Consider the following 19469-nt stretch of genomic DNA (forward strand, 5'->3'; position numbering starts at 1 on the left):
TGATGGGTAAACATATGATGGTTGACGGTATGTATGACCAGGTTATGATGGGTAAAGATATGATGGTTGACGTTATGGATGACCAGGTTATGATGGGTAAAGATATGATGGTTGACGGTATGGATGACCAGGTTATGATGGGTAAACATATGATGGTTGACGGTATGGATGACCAGGTTATGATGGGTAAACATATGATGGTTGACGGTATGGATGACCAGGTTATGATGGGTAAAGATATGATGATTGACAGTATGTATGACCAGGTTATGATGGGTAAACATATGATGGTTGATGGTATGTATGACCAGGTTATGATGGGTAAAGATATGATGGTTGACGGTATGTATGACCAGGTTATGATGGGTAAAGATATGATGGTTGACGTTATGGATGACCAGGTTATGATGGGTAAAGATATGATGGTTGACGGTATGGATGACCAGGTTATGATGGGTAAAGATATGATGGTTGACGGTATGGATGACCAGGTTATGATGGGTAAAGATATGATGGTTGACGGTATGGATGACCAGGTTATGATGGGTAAAGATATGATGGTTATGATGGATTTTTCTATTACAATACAATGATTGTAGAGTTTTTATTTACAGATATATGTGGCTGCTACTCTCACCCTTGTGTTAGTTACTCCCCAACAAAAATAAACAGTGAAAAGATTAGAAAAAATTTAGTGGGTGAGCGCTCTCACCAATTGTTTTTTTATGGATTTTTATAGGTTTACTCTTGTCTTTAGTTGAACTTCTCATGTATCTGTGTTTGTGTTTGTCTTGCAGGACCTGGATCTGGCCATTGGAGTTATCAAGGTATTTAATTTGATTCTTAATCGTATATGTATCTCCTCACTGACACAGTCACAAAAAGCCTACATCACTTGATTTTGATACCATCATTTTTAAAAGCAATTATTTTTCAAGTTAAACTTTCCATTTCTCCAAGAATATAAAGTAAACTCTAGATTGTATCAATTCTTGGCAAGTGCTCTAAAATAATTTTATAGATCACAAATAAAATACAGAAGCATGCTGTAAAACGAATAAGGAGAGTGGAATAAAAATAAAAAAAAAAATTATGAAGAAAGATTGGGAAACTTGAAGCTGTTGACTTTAGAAAAATGGGAGTGTTTACGATAACATTATATAAATATAAGGTGGGCAGTGTAAACCTCTCTTTGCATCTGTTTGTTCAAGGAGCAGTTTAGGCACCATTAACACTACTTTGACGGACCGCCTGGCACCCCGACCGGGTACCTCTGTCAATCGCTGCTTCCTAGTACTTGTGAGCACATAAGCACATAAGCACTGAACTGGAACACCATAACTACCGCAAACCCCACAAACTACCGCAGCTTGGTTCGGGTCTTGCTGACCTCCACCCACCCTGGACCCAAGACCTCTCCTAGTCCAGAGAGCGAAACAGGCTGCTCTTACAAGAGCAGTCATTGTGACCCAAGGGAGTATAGTAATTATAGCAATCCCTAGAGTGAATATAGCTCTCCAATACCCCCAAATTTGAACCTAGAATTAATGAAGGGTAAAATGAATCTCGTTTAATGGTAGCCACAGCTGGCCTTTTATGCAGTCCCCATGCAAGAGCATTCCTGCCTGCGTTCATGCGAACAAGATGGCCGCCACCTCGTGGTCGTTCATAGGAAATGCGACCACCCAGACGAATACTTAGAACACTGCGGTGGAAATTGCTACAAAGTGTCAATTAGGCTTAATAAGCTCCAGGGTGGTCTCTGGTTCGTGTGGCTGATCGGTTCCCGAACCATATAGCTGAAATACACGAACCAAGTCTGTTCACATAGTGTGGCAAACCTAGCCACTTCAGAGGGTTAAAGACGGTATTCGTATGCTTTTTATACACTCTAAAGACTGCAGCATTCGTATGCTTGTTTCACAAATCATATTGGATTAATATGTTCGTGAAACAAATGAACTGCCTCACGGGAGACCACGCAAGGGAGGCGTGTGTCTCCAATAACGAACCGGCAACATTGTAACAACAGAACAGTAATGGGTTTTATGGGTGGCCGCCGTTCGTATAACCGAACACGTGGTGGTGGCCATCTTTGTTCACAAAAGCCCAGCGGTGTTTGGTCGCCGAATGCCTGGAACTAAAATTGCCTACTCAACTGCAAGAACACCGCTGGACTTCCAGGTATTTCGTATAAAATATGTATTTGTACAAATAGGGCGGCGTTCGACAGTTTTAAAACTGTCAAACCCAATATATTCTAACAGTTCACTTTCTATGGAATAATTGCAATGTGTGTTCGTATGAACCCTTCATTCGAATGGCTTTCCTATTCTAGTGAACAGATCTGAGCAGTATTTCGCCAGATGGTGCGCTCATATCCCAGCTATTCATTCGGCTAATTCTGAGTAAAAATGTACAAGTTATGGATTTTTATTTGAAATGGTATATTTTGCTGTACGGAGAGATAATGTAATTAACAGAATATGTAATTATCTCTCCAGTACAGCATTGCATGATGGGAAATAGCCTTGCAGAGTAAGTTTTCCACAGAGTCCACCCAAGGAAAACCCCTGCAATGCCAGTATGGAAACCCCTTGCATGGGGACTTGTATAAATACGGTGACTTTGGAATAAAAGCTGAGTTGACTCCCAAACTATGTGTCATCTAGTTCTTGGGAAAAAGGGATTATTACTACGCTACCTGTGTTTTACATGCTGAACCCTGATTACCTGCGGAGATACCGTGGATTAACCTACTACTCCACTACACATAGTGTTTTAAAAGGGCACATAGTCTTTTGGTAAGAGGCTGGCCAGCAGGCTCCTCCAAAAGCCTGTGACAAGTTTCAGTTCGTCACATTTCTTCCCCCCCAAGGAAAGACTAACCAGGTACCTGACCTTCTGTCGGTCGGTACCTGAGTTAGTCGAGTAGCCCACCCATAAACAAACACTTGACCTGCTGGCTTCTGGTGTCCGGCTCTGTCCTGTATGTCCCAGGTTGCTGAGTGGGTGTCCAACACCCCCGATCTCCCTTGTGCTCCCCGGCATGCAGTTGTGGGTAGTTGGTGGGCAGAGGCCAGCGGCGCACTGCCCCGTAGCCAGCATTACAGCTGGTTAGTACAGGGGGTCGTCTGGCCCCAAAACACATGGGCCGATAGGGAGATGGCCTGCAGGTATTCAGGCCCTGGACAAAGGGAAAGGCGAGGGCAGAGGCCAGTGCACTGTGCCCGAATGCCAGTGCTTCTGCTAGGGGTACCTGGGGACAGTCCGGCGCTGTAATAAGGAGACTGGTAGGGCAGAGGTCAGCTGCGCTCTGCCCTGATGCCAGCTCTTCTGCTGGGATGGGGTCAGTGGGTATTGCCATCTCCTCCACTACCCCCAGAACCCGGTTGGGCAGCTGCTGCTGAGAGGAGGAATTGTCCACCTCCTCCCAGTATTCCTCTTCCGGGACCTCCAGCTGCTGCTGGTTGTCTCTTCTCCCTGTAAGGTAAGCTGCCACTGGGGAGTCGGACCAACTGTCTCGACTCCCGGTAACGCTGTCTGGTGCTGGGTAGTGAGACCGACGATCTCCACTCCCAGGGCTGCTTGCTGCTTGTGGCGAAACCTCGCCACGTGTCCTTGGAGGGGGCTGCTTGCCCGCCTCTTGCCTTTGGACTATGGCCCTGGGAGATTGGGCCCTTTTACAAAATGTATTCGGCCCTAACAGAGTGCATGTCACTCATTCTGGCCCTTAAACACAGTGGGGCCATTCGGTACTTGCCCTGTGTGAGCAGTGATACCCCCAGATAGCTATGCCATGGAGCCTATTCATATAATGAAAGACTATGGGAAAGACTTTGGCTCCATGGCAATTAAACTGTATTTGTGTGGTCTGCGTGCCATTCACCTAATAATGTGCACGCAGACCTGAGCTATCTGGGGATATGTTACATGTGTGTGTTTCATGTATAAAAAGTAACTTTATATATTTTAAAACATAATCCTGTATTTAGGTCCCCACATGTGTAATGGAGTTTTGTCTTTGACCTGGGAGATAATTGGATTACTTCTCCAATTATCTCCAGGGCAGAAGGGAGGAAGCCAGGATGCATTGTGGGGATGTTTTACTTTTACTGTTTGAGCCAGATTAAAATACTGCCAGCCAGGGGGAACAAAATATACTTTTACTAACTTTTGAACCCCTGGTCTGATTCATGCCATTTTTTAATATGTTGTTCCCCTGAATGGATTGATTGTGGATATGTATTTTTATGTGAATGTGATGTATGGTTTTAAAGTTACAGAGTATGTGTGGAAACTGTATTTTTACTGTATGTAATAAATTATGTTAACTGCTTATCTGAGGGGAGGGGATGTGTGGGTTGTACTGTTACTTGATTGGTTATTTTATGCCTCCCCCTGGGTGTGTCCTGTATGTGCACAACCGTAATAAAAACCAGGCTGGGTGTGCCAGGACCTCAGATTCTGCTTGACCCTCAAACCGATGTGTCGTCTCGTTTTTGGGGGAATTGGATTGTATGCTGACTGCCAGGAGTGTAAGCGGATTGTATGCTTTTCCTGTTCGGCTGATTCCAGGGTTCGTGTGTTTCCAGTTCGGGAGTTTCCAGAATTCGTACAGTTTGCAGTTCGGGAGATTGGTGCTTGCAGTAGCTGCTGGTCTAGGAAAAAGGGGATTATCGCCTAAAAATTTTTATCCCCTTTTGAGCAAAACGGTCCGTTACAATGCTGCTGGGATGAGGGAACGACAATCTCCTCTCCCTGTGACACTGGCTGCCGCTGGGGAGAGAAACCGGTTGTCTCTTCTCCCTTTAGCTCCAGCTGTGGTTTGGGATCTGACCACATCCCTGTAGGGCCGGTGGAAAGATCTCTGTTCCATCTCCACCTGCCGAGTGGGGGTCTTCCCAGGACCAGTTGATAAGGTCCCCTACTACTGGAGCTTGGTAGCGAAGCAGGGGGTACCTCAGCCAGGTCTTCCCAGCTGTAGGGTTGTAGGTCTAGGATTGCCACCTAGCTTTCCTGCAGGGTATATTGGCGTCAAATTGAGCGGAGCATGTGTTGGTAGTCCTGCTCCAGCTCCCACTCTATAGTAACCAGGTAGGTGAGGTCTCGTCCCAGCTCAATAGCTTCTGGGAACTGCAGCATCTTTTCCCAGTAACAATAAATAGCCCAGAACCTCGACTCCTCCAGACTCCCAGAGTCATCGTCCTCCTCCATGGTCCTTAACAGGCCAGGGCCATAATAGCCCTCCCCCTCTGGCTGAACATCCTCTGTCACCCAAATGTCTTGCTGTACTGCGTACCACCATAGCGCCTGGTACGAGTCATCCAGCATCATCTCTCTCTTGATCAGGAACTCAAGGTGCCTTACCCACTCTGTCAAGGGTTTCTCTCCCAGGATCACCATCCGTTGGGTCACTTGTTCCTGCCAGCGGTGCGCTGTACTTGGAAGCTTCTTTTTCTGCCGAAGCTGTGCTACCTCCATGGACTCCTGCCAGAGTTTTTGCATTACAAATTCACTACAGCTCAGTTCCTCCTCAGCTGAAACAGGGCCATACTCTCTGTAACGGATCACCTGGCACCCCGACTGGGTACCTCCGTTGAAGGATGCTCCTAGCGCTTCCTGAGGACTCCAAGCACTGCAGCAGACACCATAACCACCGTAGACTCCTTCAGAGAGCAAAACAGGAACAAGCTCTTACAAAAGCTTAGCAGTGAATATAGCAAGAGAGTATGCAGAGCATAGCAATCCCTTGTAGCAGATTCCCCCAATAAGAGACGGCACTCCAAATTGAGGGTGAAGTAGACTGTACTGGCAAATACAGCCTCTTTTATTCACATTCCACAAACATAGTACTGCCCACAGGGTTTTGCAGAACAACCAATCAATACGTACAATACACTCAGACTCTCTCACACAAAATCCTCCCCTCTGCCTGTGATATAATTACTGAACACACTGGTCTAACTTAATTATCACAGGCAGGAAAATACAGTTTTACACAATATTCATAACTCAGAATCAGCATACTCCAAATACAAACATACGTCAAAATCATACAAATTGGTCCAGTGGGTCAAAAGTTAGTTGAAAGTCCCTTTGTGACCATCTGCAAGCATGGCTTGGGTGTGGTAAGCCAATTACCTCCAGCATACAGAAAATGGCTCTATTCACAACAACAGTAAACACCAAACAGCGCTCAGAAACCACAACCACAGTCAATTCGCCATGGGGTTAAAACACAGCAAGAGCTGATGAGAGACCGAGGAGGGTCAAAACAGCAAGTTCCAACTGGTCTGGCAGTGTGCCTGGGACAACGCCCTGCTGGAACAATAGGCAGGAAAAGGGGGAGGGGAGAGAAACATCTTCCCATGGATTCAAATGGGCAGAAACAGTCTTTTAGAAGCCAATAAGCCCCAAATAGTCTTTTTAAATAGCAATACACTCCAGGGCCATAGTCATGAGGGAGGAGGCTGGCAATCAGGCTCCTCCAACAGCCAGGGGCAAAGGGCAGTTGGTCATATAAAAATCCAGTGACAAAAGGCATTTTGTCACACTCCGAAGCCAGTGCGCCTTGTAATCTCAACTAGAACTCCTTGTCATATGGAGACGCTGCCCAGGGGCTAGCTCGCTCCATCTCGCCGAGTTCCTCCACAACCAGGGGCATGAATGCTAGTGTTGCCTTAATTATAAATTCAATGATACCGGTGTCTCCAGGATGCTTCTATATTCCTAAGAAGCCATCCTGCCGCTGCCACCAATGTGACGGACCGCCTGGCCCACAGACCGGGTACCTCCGTCAATCTCTGCTTCCTAGTACTTGCGAGCACAATATGCACTGCACTGGAACACCATAACCACCATAAACCCCACAAACCATTTCAGCTTGGTTGGGGTCTCACTGTCCTCCACCCACCATGAACCTCATTTATTGGTAGCCACACGGAAGAGCAGATCTATTGTTTCCCCAGCAGGGCGTTGTCCCAGGGACACTGCCAGACCAGTTTAAACTGGCTGCCCTGTCCCTCCTCAATCTCCCATAAGCCCTTGCTATTGCCTGACCCCACTCTTCCATGTACTGTAGTGCTCTTATCAACCTATTGTATGTAAATAAGGTTGTTGGGGGCTTAAACTATGCGTGCTGTATTCATTAAAGAGTTTCTGTTTAACCTTCACCATGTGTCGTCTGGTGTTTGGTCCAGGGTGGAAAAGACCCTAAGTGATCCCAGTCAAGCCTCGGTGTCTGAGTCTGAAGTGTTCCAGGGTCCCTGATAGCTACAAGGAAGTAGACTTGGCAGAGGTACTCGGTCAGAGTACTGGAGCTCCGTTACATTGGTTGGCAGCAGTGGGATGGCTTCCTACTGGGATCCCACTGTGCTTTCTGGAATTCATGGAAATGTATAGAGCTAGCACCCAGGGCCAGATTAACATAGGGGCTGATGGAGCTGCAGCTCCAGGCCCAGGCCCATGGAATAAGCCCATTTTAAAAAAAAGAAACACACTACTCTTAGGTTTGCCACCTGACTGTTTTTTTAAGGCACAACCGGTATTTTAAGGCACAGCCTGTATTTGAGGCTGCCTGGCCGTGCTGGTATTGCAGTATTACCGGCAATACAAATGCAAATATGTTTCTCAGTATAAACGGAGATTACTCTGCAATCCCAGCACTGGCCAGTAGGTGTCACTGTGTATGAAGAGAGGCAGGGATAGGAAGTTACAGCATATCCCTCCCTGCCCCTCTCTACTCGCTGATACACAGGGGAGCAGCTACACAGCACAGCCAGAGAGTTCAGACAGCAGCTCCCAGCCTGCAGAGACAGACTACAGCTCAGGGAAGTGAGGGATGAGGGGAAACGCATCAGGGAGACATGGGGACACTGAGACACTAGGGGACACTGGGAGACGTGGGGACACAGACACATGGGGACGCTGTGAGACATAGTCTCCCAGTGTCCCCATGCCTCCAAGCCAGTGTCCCTAGTGTCTTAGTGTCCCCATGGTTCCCAGTATCTCCATGCCTCCCAGCCAGTGGCTCCCAGTGGCTCCCATGGCTCCCAGTGTCCCCATGGCTCCCAGTGTCCCCATATGTCTGTGTCCACATGTCTCCCAGCCAGTGTCTGTGTCCCCATGTCTCCCAGTGTCCCTATGTCTCCCAGCCAGTGTCCCTAGTGTCTCAGTGTCCCCATGTCTCCCAGTGTCTGTGTCCCCATATCTCTCTGTCCCCATGTGTCCCAGTGTCTGCGTCCCCATGTCTCCGTGTCCCTAGTGTCTGTGACCCCATTTCTCCCAGTGTCCCCAAATGTCTGTGTCTCTCAGTGTCCCCATGTCTCTCAGTGTCCCCATGTCTGTATCCACAAGTGCCTCCATGTCTCCCATTGTCCCCAAGTGTCTCAGTGCCCCCATGTCTCCAAGTGTCCCCGTGTCTCTGTGTCCCCATGTATCCTAGTGACACGGGACACACTGAGACATGGGGACACTGGGAGAAATGGGGACACAGACACTGGGACACTAGGGGACTGGGTGACATGGGGACACTGACACTGTGATGCATAGGGACACTGATGCCAGGCTGGCCTTCCAATTCTTTGGACAGACATACCCCCTTTTTGGGCATGTTCGCCCCTTCTGGCAGTTCTGGTCATGTGATTCGCATCAGTTACCCCGCCCATTGGCTTCCTGTTTCACTGGACACTGCTTTTGGTATGGATTTACTTGAAAGATGAAAGCATAAATTAGATAAAGAGATTAGCATAGAGTATGTGTTTTCTTATAGCTGCATCCTTTGAGTTTCCCTCCAACACCAACTCCATCAGATACATGACGCTTGGGAGATATGACTGTTTTAGAGTTTTTCGTCGATAAGATTCTGTAATTAGGCCCCATCATAATTGTCAGCACCAGGCCCACTGGGCTCTTAAGCTGGCCCTGCTAGCACTCGTGCAGCATCCCCATCTGAGGAGGTATTACAGCGGAGGCTACAAGCAGCTCTGTCGAAGTAAGATGGCCCTTTCTTAACAAAGAGTGAACTGGACCGGCGGGACTCGATCCGTCAGGATCTCTGGAACAATGTCCTTGAGGAGGTTTGTTGTCTCCGGGGAGAATCCCTCCCAACCGTTATGCAACAATTTTGGGATCAAGTTGATTTGCAGATGCAATTCTTGGGAGAGCAGCCCCTGGCGCAATGGGTGTTTAAATTAGAGGAGCTAGTAGAAAGAATTGTGGCTGGATGATTCTTACCGGGCCTTAAGGTGGTATGCAGTCCAGCAGTACCCATTTCTAGCAGACAATGACCCTCCTGAGGGTGAGTACTATGAAGGCCCTGGCCTATTGTGAGAGGCCTTTGAGGATGAAATTGAATTGGGAAGTCCTGAGAGGTCCCAACTTTATGAAATTAGGGAAAATAGGGAACACCTACTGGATCTCTCAGAAGCAACTGACTTGGAACCTGATTTGACCCACCTGGCCACCATGAACTGGATTACAAGCAATTGTTTGACTCTGCACAGCAGCAGGTACCAGAGACTGGCGATTTAATAGACCTTACATCTGAGTATGTTGGTCAGGTAGATGTGGAAGGAACCATATTCTCCACACCTGAATCACAGTGATACTGGGCAGCCATCCCAGATCTCCCACTTCCTGGCATGGAAACTCAGGGAGCAGAGGTAGAGGTTATCGGTCTTCCCCTTCAGCAGCAGATTGAGTTACTGGGAGTAGAGGTAGTCGATCTCCCTCCCCAGCTGAAGTTTGCGTTACAGGGAGAGGAGGCAGTTGGTATTTTTCCCTAGCGGCAAAGTGTAACCCCAGTAGAAGAGCTGGCATCAGGACAGAGGACTACTGACCTCTGACCCCAACTTGCAACTTGCAGCAACGCCGAAAGTTGAGAGCATGGAGGACAGCCTTTCGGTGATGGTGGAACTTGAGGAGTACACCACCACCCCAGCTGAAGCGCTGGCATTGAGTCAGAGAGCTGCTGGCCTCTGTGCCCAACTTGAAATGACGCGGAGCTGAAGAGCAGGGAGATCAACATTCTAGTGAAGGTGGAGTGCAAAGAGTGCGCAACTCCCCCAGCTGAACCGCTGGCATCGGGGCAGAGCTCCACTTGCCTCTGCCCAAACCCACTGGTAACCCACGAGCCTGAGGCATCAGACACTGCTGGTCCCACGGAAGAGCGGATCTCAGTCCTTCTCCACAAGCACTGGGGGATCTCTATCCAATACAGATGGATGGGACTCTGGTCTCTACCTGTAGTCCCCAGGAAGGCTGGACAATGAGCTTCGATCCCCAACCCCATGTCAGAGGGGGCCCAGCCACCCTGCCTTCCCTCCAGCGGCTGAGAGAGATCCAGGGAGACAGGACAATGGGCACGCATCACCAGGTGTAACGGACCGTTTCAGCATACAAGAGGATAAAACCCAGTTTAGGCGATAATCCCCTTTTCCATAGACAGGCACAGCTACTGCAGAACACCAAACTCCCGATCTGGATACGAAATAACACTCCGAACTGGAACAGCTGAACAAGAAAAGCATACAATCGGCTTACACTCTTGGCAGTCAGCTTACAATCCAATTCCCCCCAAGAACGAGACGACACTTCATTTTGAGGGTTAAACAGGAACTCTGGACTGGGGCACCCAGTCTGGCTTTTATTACAAACAAGTACATACAGGACACTCCCAGGGGGAGGATGAAATTAACCAATCACATGGATGTACCTCCCACACATTTCCTCCCCTTAGATTAACACTTAACACAATTATACTGTACACCTTTTTCCCCAATTCCTGGATGTACCCCAAATACATATGCTACACCTCCAAAACAGGTATCCCCTGATAGCCCTTATTCAGGGGGACAACATATGCAAGAATCAGCCCATTCGGATAAATGGTTCAGGAGTTATGGAACTTTAAAGTATTGACCGACCGCATGGGTAAAGTATCCGAAATCAGTTCCATGCATTTTGGCCCTGCGGTCGGTCACAAACAAGGGAATGAAAACAGACGAATTGCCTGTGTTATAGAACCGAACAATCAGATGAAGGTTGCATATATATATATAACCCAGGTTAACTGCATACATAAATACATATACAATATACAGGCAGTACAATAGGATAGGCTTCACAGTCTTAAAGGGACAGTAGTCCCAAAATGTCCATTGCTGATTTTAAAGGGCCAGTAGCAGCAATATAAATTAGTACATGCCCAAATATAGTCTTTAGAGTGCAATATGTCCAGGGGCCATAGTCAGCGGGCAGGAGGCTAGCAGCCAGGCTTCTCCAGCCCACAGTGGCGAAGTTGGTTTCGCCACACCAGGTATATGCTTTAGTAGATGCAGAGGTTGGCTGGGTGAGTGCTGCTCTTCCATGGGCAATTTTTTGGGGGTACCGATTTGGTGATGGCCTTGATGACCTGGATGTAGTCACTAACTTCAGAGTCAACTCGTCTGGGGTCTCCTGTATTGGTCTCCTTCCGAAGGGGGAGAAATATGCTGGAAACTATCCTGAGCTGGAGATACAGGGTTCCAGAATTGCTATTGGGGTCTATGGGGGTCACAGTGGTCCACTAAAAGTGGAGTCATATGGGGATAGGTTTGAGTTTGGGAAGGGGGCCATGGCAGATTCACTGGGAACTCCCTTTCTCCACTTCCAAGTCCCCTCTTATGTCTAATTTACCCTGTGCTTATTAGAGGCACAGGGTGACCGAGAAGCCCAGTCTGGCCTGCCAAAACCAGACTTTTACAGACTGATCGGCTATGAGGGCTCCATGCGCCCCAACCGGGACACACTTACAAACTATTTGGAACTTTGTCGAGAAGGCTGCCAGGATGGATGGACTTTTGGGGACTTATTACCTGACTAACTCAGGCACAGACCGATTGGAGGTCTGGTACCTGGTTAGTCTACCTTTGGGGGGGAAGATATGTGACAGTAGTCACCATCACTGGAGATGAAAGACAGACACTATGGGTGGGCTCTCAAATTCCTTTTGTGTTTTATCACACTGTGTCAATTATTTGTGAAGGGTATGTTAAATGTATTGCTGGTCTGTGCATCTCCCCTTACCCCCTTTTTCCTGTCCTATTGTTTCCCCAGCAGGGCGTTGTCCCAGCGACACTACCAGACCAGTTTAAACTGGCTGCCCTGTCCCTCCTCAATCTCCCATAAGCCCTTGCTATTGCCTGACCCCACCCTTCCATGTACTGTAGTGCTCTTATTGTATGGGTGCTAAAACTATGTGTGCTGTATTCATAAAAGAGTTGCTATTTAACCTTCACCGTGTGTCATCTGGTGTTTGGTCCAGGCTGGAAAAGGCCCTAAGTGATCCCAGTCAAGCCTAGGCGTCTGAGTCTGAAGTGTTCCAGGGTCCCTGATAGCTACAAGGAAGCAGACTTGGCAGAGGTACTCTGTCGGAGTACTGGAGCTCCGTTACAATCATCCTATCAGTGTGTCTACATATAGCTGAAGCAATATAGTAAGGTGTTTGCAAGGACACCAATTTTTGTCAAATTGCTTGAAACTTTTTTTTTTTTTAAACTGGGATTGTGTCCACATCCAGTTAGCAATAACAACACTATACCAAGGTGTACAGGACAAGGTGCTTAGACTGTACAAAAGGACAAGAGGTCACCCATGTAGACTTGGGGAAAAAAGATTTTGCCTATAGCAGAGGAAGGGGTTCTTTCCAGTCGGAACAATAAAGGTGTGAAATGATCGCCATTAAAGGGATTCCATAGTGTTAGAAAAAGTGTGCCCCCCCATGGCCCCCTCTTGAAGTTCATAAAAGGAAAAAAAAAACAGTATTACAACGTCCTCACCCATTTCTAGCTCCAAAGTCCCTCAGAGCTGACACTGCACTCCACTTCCTCCAATGTCACCCGACGAGGGAGCTAATGCGCAAACGCGGCATGGATAATGAGTGCCCTCCACATACAAAAGCATTGGATCAATACTTTCCTATAGGGATTTTTCGGACTCTGGATTCCCATCATCAGGCTATCCAGGGTTCGATAAACTCGCTGAAGTCAGGTAGAAAGCCACTAGATGCAGTCTTAGTACTGATTGCAGTTTCTATAAAACCATGTTTTACATTGCAGGACTAAGTGGGAAAGGGACACTGCACCCAGACCACTTCAATCAGCTTAAGTGGTCTAGGTGCCTACATTGTCCCTTTAATGAGGGTATCATCAGACACTGCACAGCATTATTTACTACAGTGGGAGTTTGAATTTAAGCTCAAAATTAGCAGCAATTTGAGTAGAAAAATGTGAAAAGATCTGGGTGTTTGATTTTTGGGGTCAAATGAATGTATTTCTACATGTAGTAATATGTAGCCATCAACATCTTTTTCCAGCACAAGTGGAATTTGCTTCAAATTGTTGTTTCCATCTTGCTGTGGAAATTAAATATACGGATGAGTGTCTTTTCAATCTCTATAAGTGAGTGTGTGTATCACTTTGATGTGATGTTTCCTTTAAATGGACTGTCCCATAGCTAACCCTCGCAGCACTCATGGCACATTATAAATGATCAGATATACATCCTGCACAGCAATATGTTATAGTTACGTATTTATCCCTCTGGGTGGTATTTCCCGAGTCTATACTCATTATTGGGTTGTAGAAGAATAATCGTTCTGGGGTCTGATGGTTCTGCACAATATCTTCTTGACACAGAGACTTTTAAAAGTGTTTATAATACTCGGAACAAAAATTAGAAGTAAATACTTTAAAGGTATATAATATCTGCTTTATCACAAATAATTCGCAACGATTGGAATCATTTCTGGTTTTGTTTTAAATGAATTAAATCGAAAGCATAATGCTTAAAATATCCGGTAACGTGATCACCAGTAACAACGATTAATCATAACACTGCACATTCCTATCATACCAAACCAGCTTAAAGCAGCGTATTTCTTACAAATGTGTACGAGGGTCAGTATATAAAGTATACAATGTATGTGACTGTGTTATTAATATGTGTCTGTGTATGTCCCTGCGTATATGTGTATGAGGGTCAGTATATAAAGTATACAATGTATGTGACTGTGTTTAATATGTGTCTGTGTATGTCCCTGCGTATGTGTACGAGGGTCAGTATATAAAGTATACAATGTATGTGACTGTGTTTAATATGTGTCTGTGTATGTCCCTGCGTGTGTACGAGGGTCAGTATATAAAGTATACAATGTATGTGACTGTGTTTAATATGTGTCTGTGTATGTCCCTGCGTATGTGTACGAGGGTCAGTATATAAAGTATACAATGTATGTGACTGTGTTGTTAATATGTGTCTGTGTATGTCCCTGCGTATGTGTACGAGGGTCAGTATATAAAGTATACAATGTATGTGACTGTGTTATTAATATGTGTCTGTGTATGTCCCTGCGTATGTGTACGAGGGTCAGTATATAAAGTATACAATGTATGTGACTGTGTTTAATATGTGTCTGTGTATGTCCCTGCGTATGTGTACGAGGGTCAGTATATAAAGTATACAATGTATGTGACTGTGTTGTTAATATGTGTCTGTGTATGTCCCTGCGTATGTGTACGAGGGTCAGTATATAAAGTATACAATGTATGTGACTGTGTTGTTAATATGTGTCCTTGTATGTCCCTGCGTATGTGTACGAGGGTCAATATATAAAGTATACAATGTATGTGACTGTGTTATTAATATGTGTCTGTGTATGTCCCTGCGTATGTGTACGAGGGTCAGTATATAAAGTATACAATGTATGTGACTGTGTTATTAATATGTGTCTGTGTATGTCCCTGCGTATATGTGTACGAGGGTCAGTATATAAAGTATACAATGTATGTGACTGTGTTATTAATATGTGTCTGTGTATGTCCCTGCGTATGTGTACGAGGGTCAGTATATAAAGTATACAATGTGTGTGACTGTGTTATTAATATGTGTCTGTGTATGTCCCTGCGTATATGTGTACGAGGGTCAGTATATAAAGTATACAATGTATGTGACTGTGTTGTTAATATGTGTCTGTGTATGTCCCTGCGTATGTGTACGAGGGTCAGTATATAAAAGATACAATGTATGTGACTGTGTTGTTAATATGTGTCTGTGTATGTCCCTGCGTATGTGTACGAGGGTCAGTATATAAAGTATACAATGTATGTGACTGTGTTATTAATATGTGTCTGTGTATGTCCCTGCGTATATGTGTACGAGCTTCAGTATATAAAGTATACAATGTATGTGACTGTGTTATTAATATGTGTCTGTGTATGTCCCTGCGTATATGTGTATGAGGGTCAGTATATAAAGTATACAATGTATGTGACTGTGTTGTTAATATGTGTCTGTGTATGTCCCTGCGTATATGTGTATGAGGGTCAGTATATAAAGTAAACAATGTATGTGACTGTGTTGTTAATATGTGTCCTTGTATGTGTACGAGGGTCAGTATATAAAGTATACAATGTATGTGACTGTGTTGTTAATATGTGTCTGTGTATGTCCCTGCGTATGTGTACGAGGGTCAGTATATAAAGTATGCAATGTATGTGACTGTGTTGTTAATATGTTTCTGGGTATGTCCCTGCGTATGTGTACGAGGGTCAGTATATAAATTATACAATGTATGTGACTGTGTTGTTAATATGTGTCCTTGTATGTCCCTGCGTATGTGTACGAGGGTCAGTATATAAAGTGTACAATGTATGTGACTGTGTTGTTAATATGTGTCTGTGTATGTCCCTGCGTATGTGTACGAGGGTCAGTATATAAAGTGTACAATGTATGTGACTGTGTTGTTAATATGTGTCTGTGTATGTCCCTGCGTATGTGTACGAGGGTCAGTATATAAAGTATACAATGTATGTGACTGTGTTGTTAATATGCGTCTGTGTATGTCCCTGCGTATGTGTACGAGGGTCAGTATATAAAGTATACAATGTATGTGACTGTGTTGTTAATATGCGTCTGTGTATGTCCCTGCGTATATGTGTACGAGGGTCAGAATATAAAGTATACAATGTATGTGACTGTGTTGTTAATATGTGTCTGTGTATGTCCCTGCGTATGTGTATGAGGGCCAGTATATAAAGTATACAATGTATGTGACTGTGTTGTTAATATGTGTCTGTGTATGTCCCTGCGTATGTGTACGAGGGTCAGTATATAAAGTGTACAATGTATGTGACTGTGTTGTTAATATGTGTCTGTGTATGTCCCTGCGTATGTGTACGAGGGTCAGTATATAAAGTATACAATGTATGTGACTGTGTTGTTAATATGTCCCTGCGTATATGTGTACGAGGGTCAGAATATAAAGTATACAATGTATGTGACTGTGTTGTTAATATGTGTCTGTGTATGTCCCTGCGTATGTGTACGAGGGCCAGTATATAAAGTATACAATGTATGTGACTGTGTTGTTAATATGTGTCTGTGTATGTCCCTGCGTATATGTGTACGAGGGTCAGTATATAAAGTATGTGACAGCTGCATAGTCGCCATATGGGTAGGAGAGGGATATAAGACAGTGACACTCAGGAGTATGGGTCAAAATTGTCAACAACTGTAATGATAAAAAAGATAATAATAATAATAACTTATGATTTACAATTATATATAAGAGTCATTACCTGCCACACCCCCAACATCATTTCCTCTCTCCCATATTTAAATCAAGGCAATGACCCACAACATAACACATTTCCCAATATATAAAAACCATATAAATCTAACCTGTAAAGTGCCAACATTAATCAATCTCACCTGGCAGGCGTATACCCAGATACCCCTACACCACCGAGGTTCTGAGCCAGCAACAGACTCAAACCTACCAAAACATGTACGAACAGTGTACCCTTTTAACCAATAAACTAACTCCCCTTACTCCTATATTAACTAAGGCCCATTTTTCCTTAATGTTCCTTTCCCCCACCCCGCCACAAGCTCAGACCTTGATACCTTAAGCCGTCTGAGCTCTGCCACCCCTCAGAAATAACGCCCTGGCCAAGCCTTCCTGCAGTCCTAAATTAAACAGGTCTCACCCCACATCTGAGAGATGGACCCCATCAGGAGAGAAATAGCCTGCTAACACGCCTTGCATAGAAACATAGAATGTGACGGCAGATAAGAACCATTCGGCCCCATCTAGTCTGCCCAATTTTCTAAATACTTTCATTAGTCCCTGGCCTTATCTTATAGTTAGGATAGCCTTATGCCTATCCACATGGATAATGACCCCCCCCCAACATTCCTACATGGATAATGAATCCCCTTTAATATCCCCACATGGATAATGAACCCCCCCTAACATTTCCACATGGATAATGAATCCCCCCCTAACATTCCTACATGGATAATGAACCCCCTTTAATATTCCCACATGGATAATGACCCCCCTAACATTTCCACATGGATAATGAATCCCCCCCTAACATTCCTACATGGATAATGAATCCCCCTAACATTTCCACATGGATAATGAATCCCCCCTAACATTCCTACATGGATAATGAATCCCCTTTAATATTCCCACATGGATAATTAACCCCCCCCCCTAACATTCCCACATGGATAATTAACCCCCCCCCCCTAACATTCCTACATGGATAATGAATCGCCTTTAATATTCCCACATGGATAATGACCCCCCCTAACATTTCCACATGGATAATGAATCCCCCCCCCTAACATTCCCACATGGATAATTAACCCCCCCCCCCCCTAACATTCCTACATGGATAATGAACCCCCCTAACATTCCCACATGGATAATGAATCTCCCCCCTAACATTCCCACATGGATAATTAACCCCCCCCCCCTAACATTCCCACATGGATAATTAACCCCCCCCCCCCTAACATTCCTACATGGATAATGAATCGCCTTTAATATTCCCACATGGATAATGACCCCCCCTAACATTTCCACATGGATAATGAATCCCCCCCTAACATTCCTACATGGATAATGAACCCCCCTAACATTCCCACATGGATAATGAATCTCCCCCCTAACATTCCCACATGGATAATGAATCTCCCCCCTAACATTCCCACATGGATAATGAACCCCCCCCCTAACATTCCTACATGGATAATGAATCGCCTTTAATATTCCCACATGGATAATGACCCCCCCTAACATTTCCACATGGATAATGAATCCCCCCCTAACATTCCTACATGGATAATGAACCCCCCTAACATTCCCACATGGATAATGAATCTCCCCCCTAACATTCCTACATGGATAATGAATCGCCTTTAATATTCCCACATGGATAATGACCCCCCCCTTACATTTCCACATGGATAATGACCCCCACCCCCCAACATTCCTACATGGATAATGAATCGCCTTTAATATTCCCACATGGATAATGAACCCCCCCTAACATTCCCACATGGATAATGAATCCCCCTAACATTTCCACATGGATAATGAACCCCCCCCCCCCTAACATTCCCACATGGATAACGAATCCCCTTTAATATTTCCGCATGGATAATTAACCCCCTAACATTTCCACATGGATAATGAATCCCCTTTAATATTTCCACATGGATAATTAACCCCCTAACATTTCCACATGGATAATGAATCCCCCCCTAACATTACCACATGGATAATGAACCCCCCCTAACATTCCCACATGGATAATGAACCCCCCCTAACATTCCTACATGGATAATGACCCCCCCTAACATTCCCACATGGATAATGACCCCCCCCCCCTAACATTCCTACATGGATAATGAACCCCCCCTAACATTCCCACATGGATAATGAACCCCCCCTAACATTCCTACATGGATAATGAATCCCCCTAACATTTCCACATGGATAATGAATCCCCCCCTAACATTACCACATGGATAATGAACCCCCCCTAACATTCCCACATGGATAATGAACCCCCCCTAACATTCCTACATGGATAATGACCCCCCCTAACATTCCCACATGGATAATGACCCCCCCCCCCCTAACATTCCTACATGGATAATGAACCCCCCCTAACATTCCCACATGGATAATGAACCCCCCCTAACATTCCTACATGGATAATGAATCCCCCTAACATTTCCACATGGATAATGAATCCCCCCCTAACATTACCACATGGATAATGAACCCCCCCTAACATTCCTACATGGATAATGAATCCCCCTAACATTTCCACATGGATAATGAACCCCCTAACATTCCTACATGGATAACGACTCCCCTTTAATATTCCCACATGGATAATTAATCCCCCCCTAATATTTCCACATGGATAATTAACCCCCGCCCCCTGACATTTCCACATGGATAACATTCCTACATGGATAATGAATCCCCCCTAACAATCCCCCCTAATATTTCCACATGGATAATGAATCCCCCCCCTAACAATCCCCCCTTAATATTCCAACATGGAGAATGACCCCCCCCCCCAACATTCCTACATGGATAATGAATCCCCTTTAATATCCCC

The 19469-nt window shown here is 45.3% G+C and overlaps 1 protein-coding gene across 1 annotated transcript in view; it reads left to right on the forward strand.

Moving 5' to 3' along the window:
- The window catches only part of CA9 (carbonic anhydrase 9), a 256454-nt gene that overhangs the window by 15375 nt on the left and 221610 nt on the right, over positions 1-19469 (forward strand). Inside the window, exon 2 of the mRNA XM_063453520.1 lies at positions 798-827. Coding sequence (XP_063309590.1) covers positions 798-827 — 30 coding nt within the window. The remainder of the gene's footprint in view (positions 1-797; positions 828-19469) is intronic.

Source organism: Pelobates fuscus, chromosome 5, assembly GCF_036172605.1.
Source record: "Pelobates fuscus isolate aPelFus1 chromosome 5, aPelFus1.pri, whole genome shotgun sequence".
NCBI classification, from domain to species: Eukaryota; Metazoa; Chordata; class Amphibia; order Anura; family Pelobatidae; genus Pelobates; species Pelobates fuscus.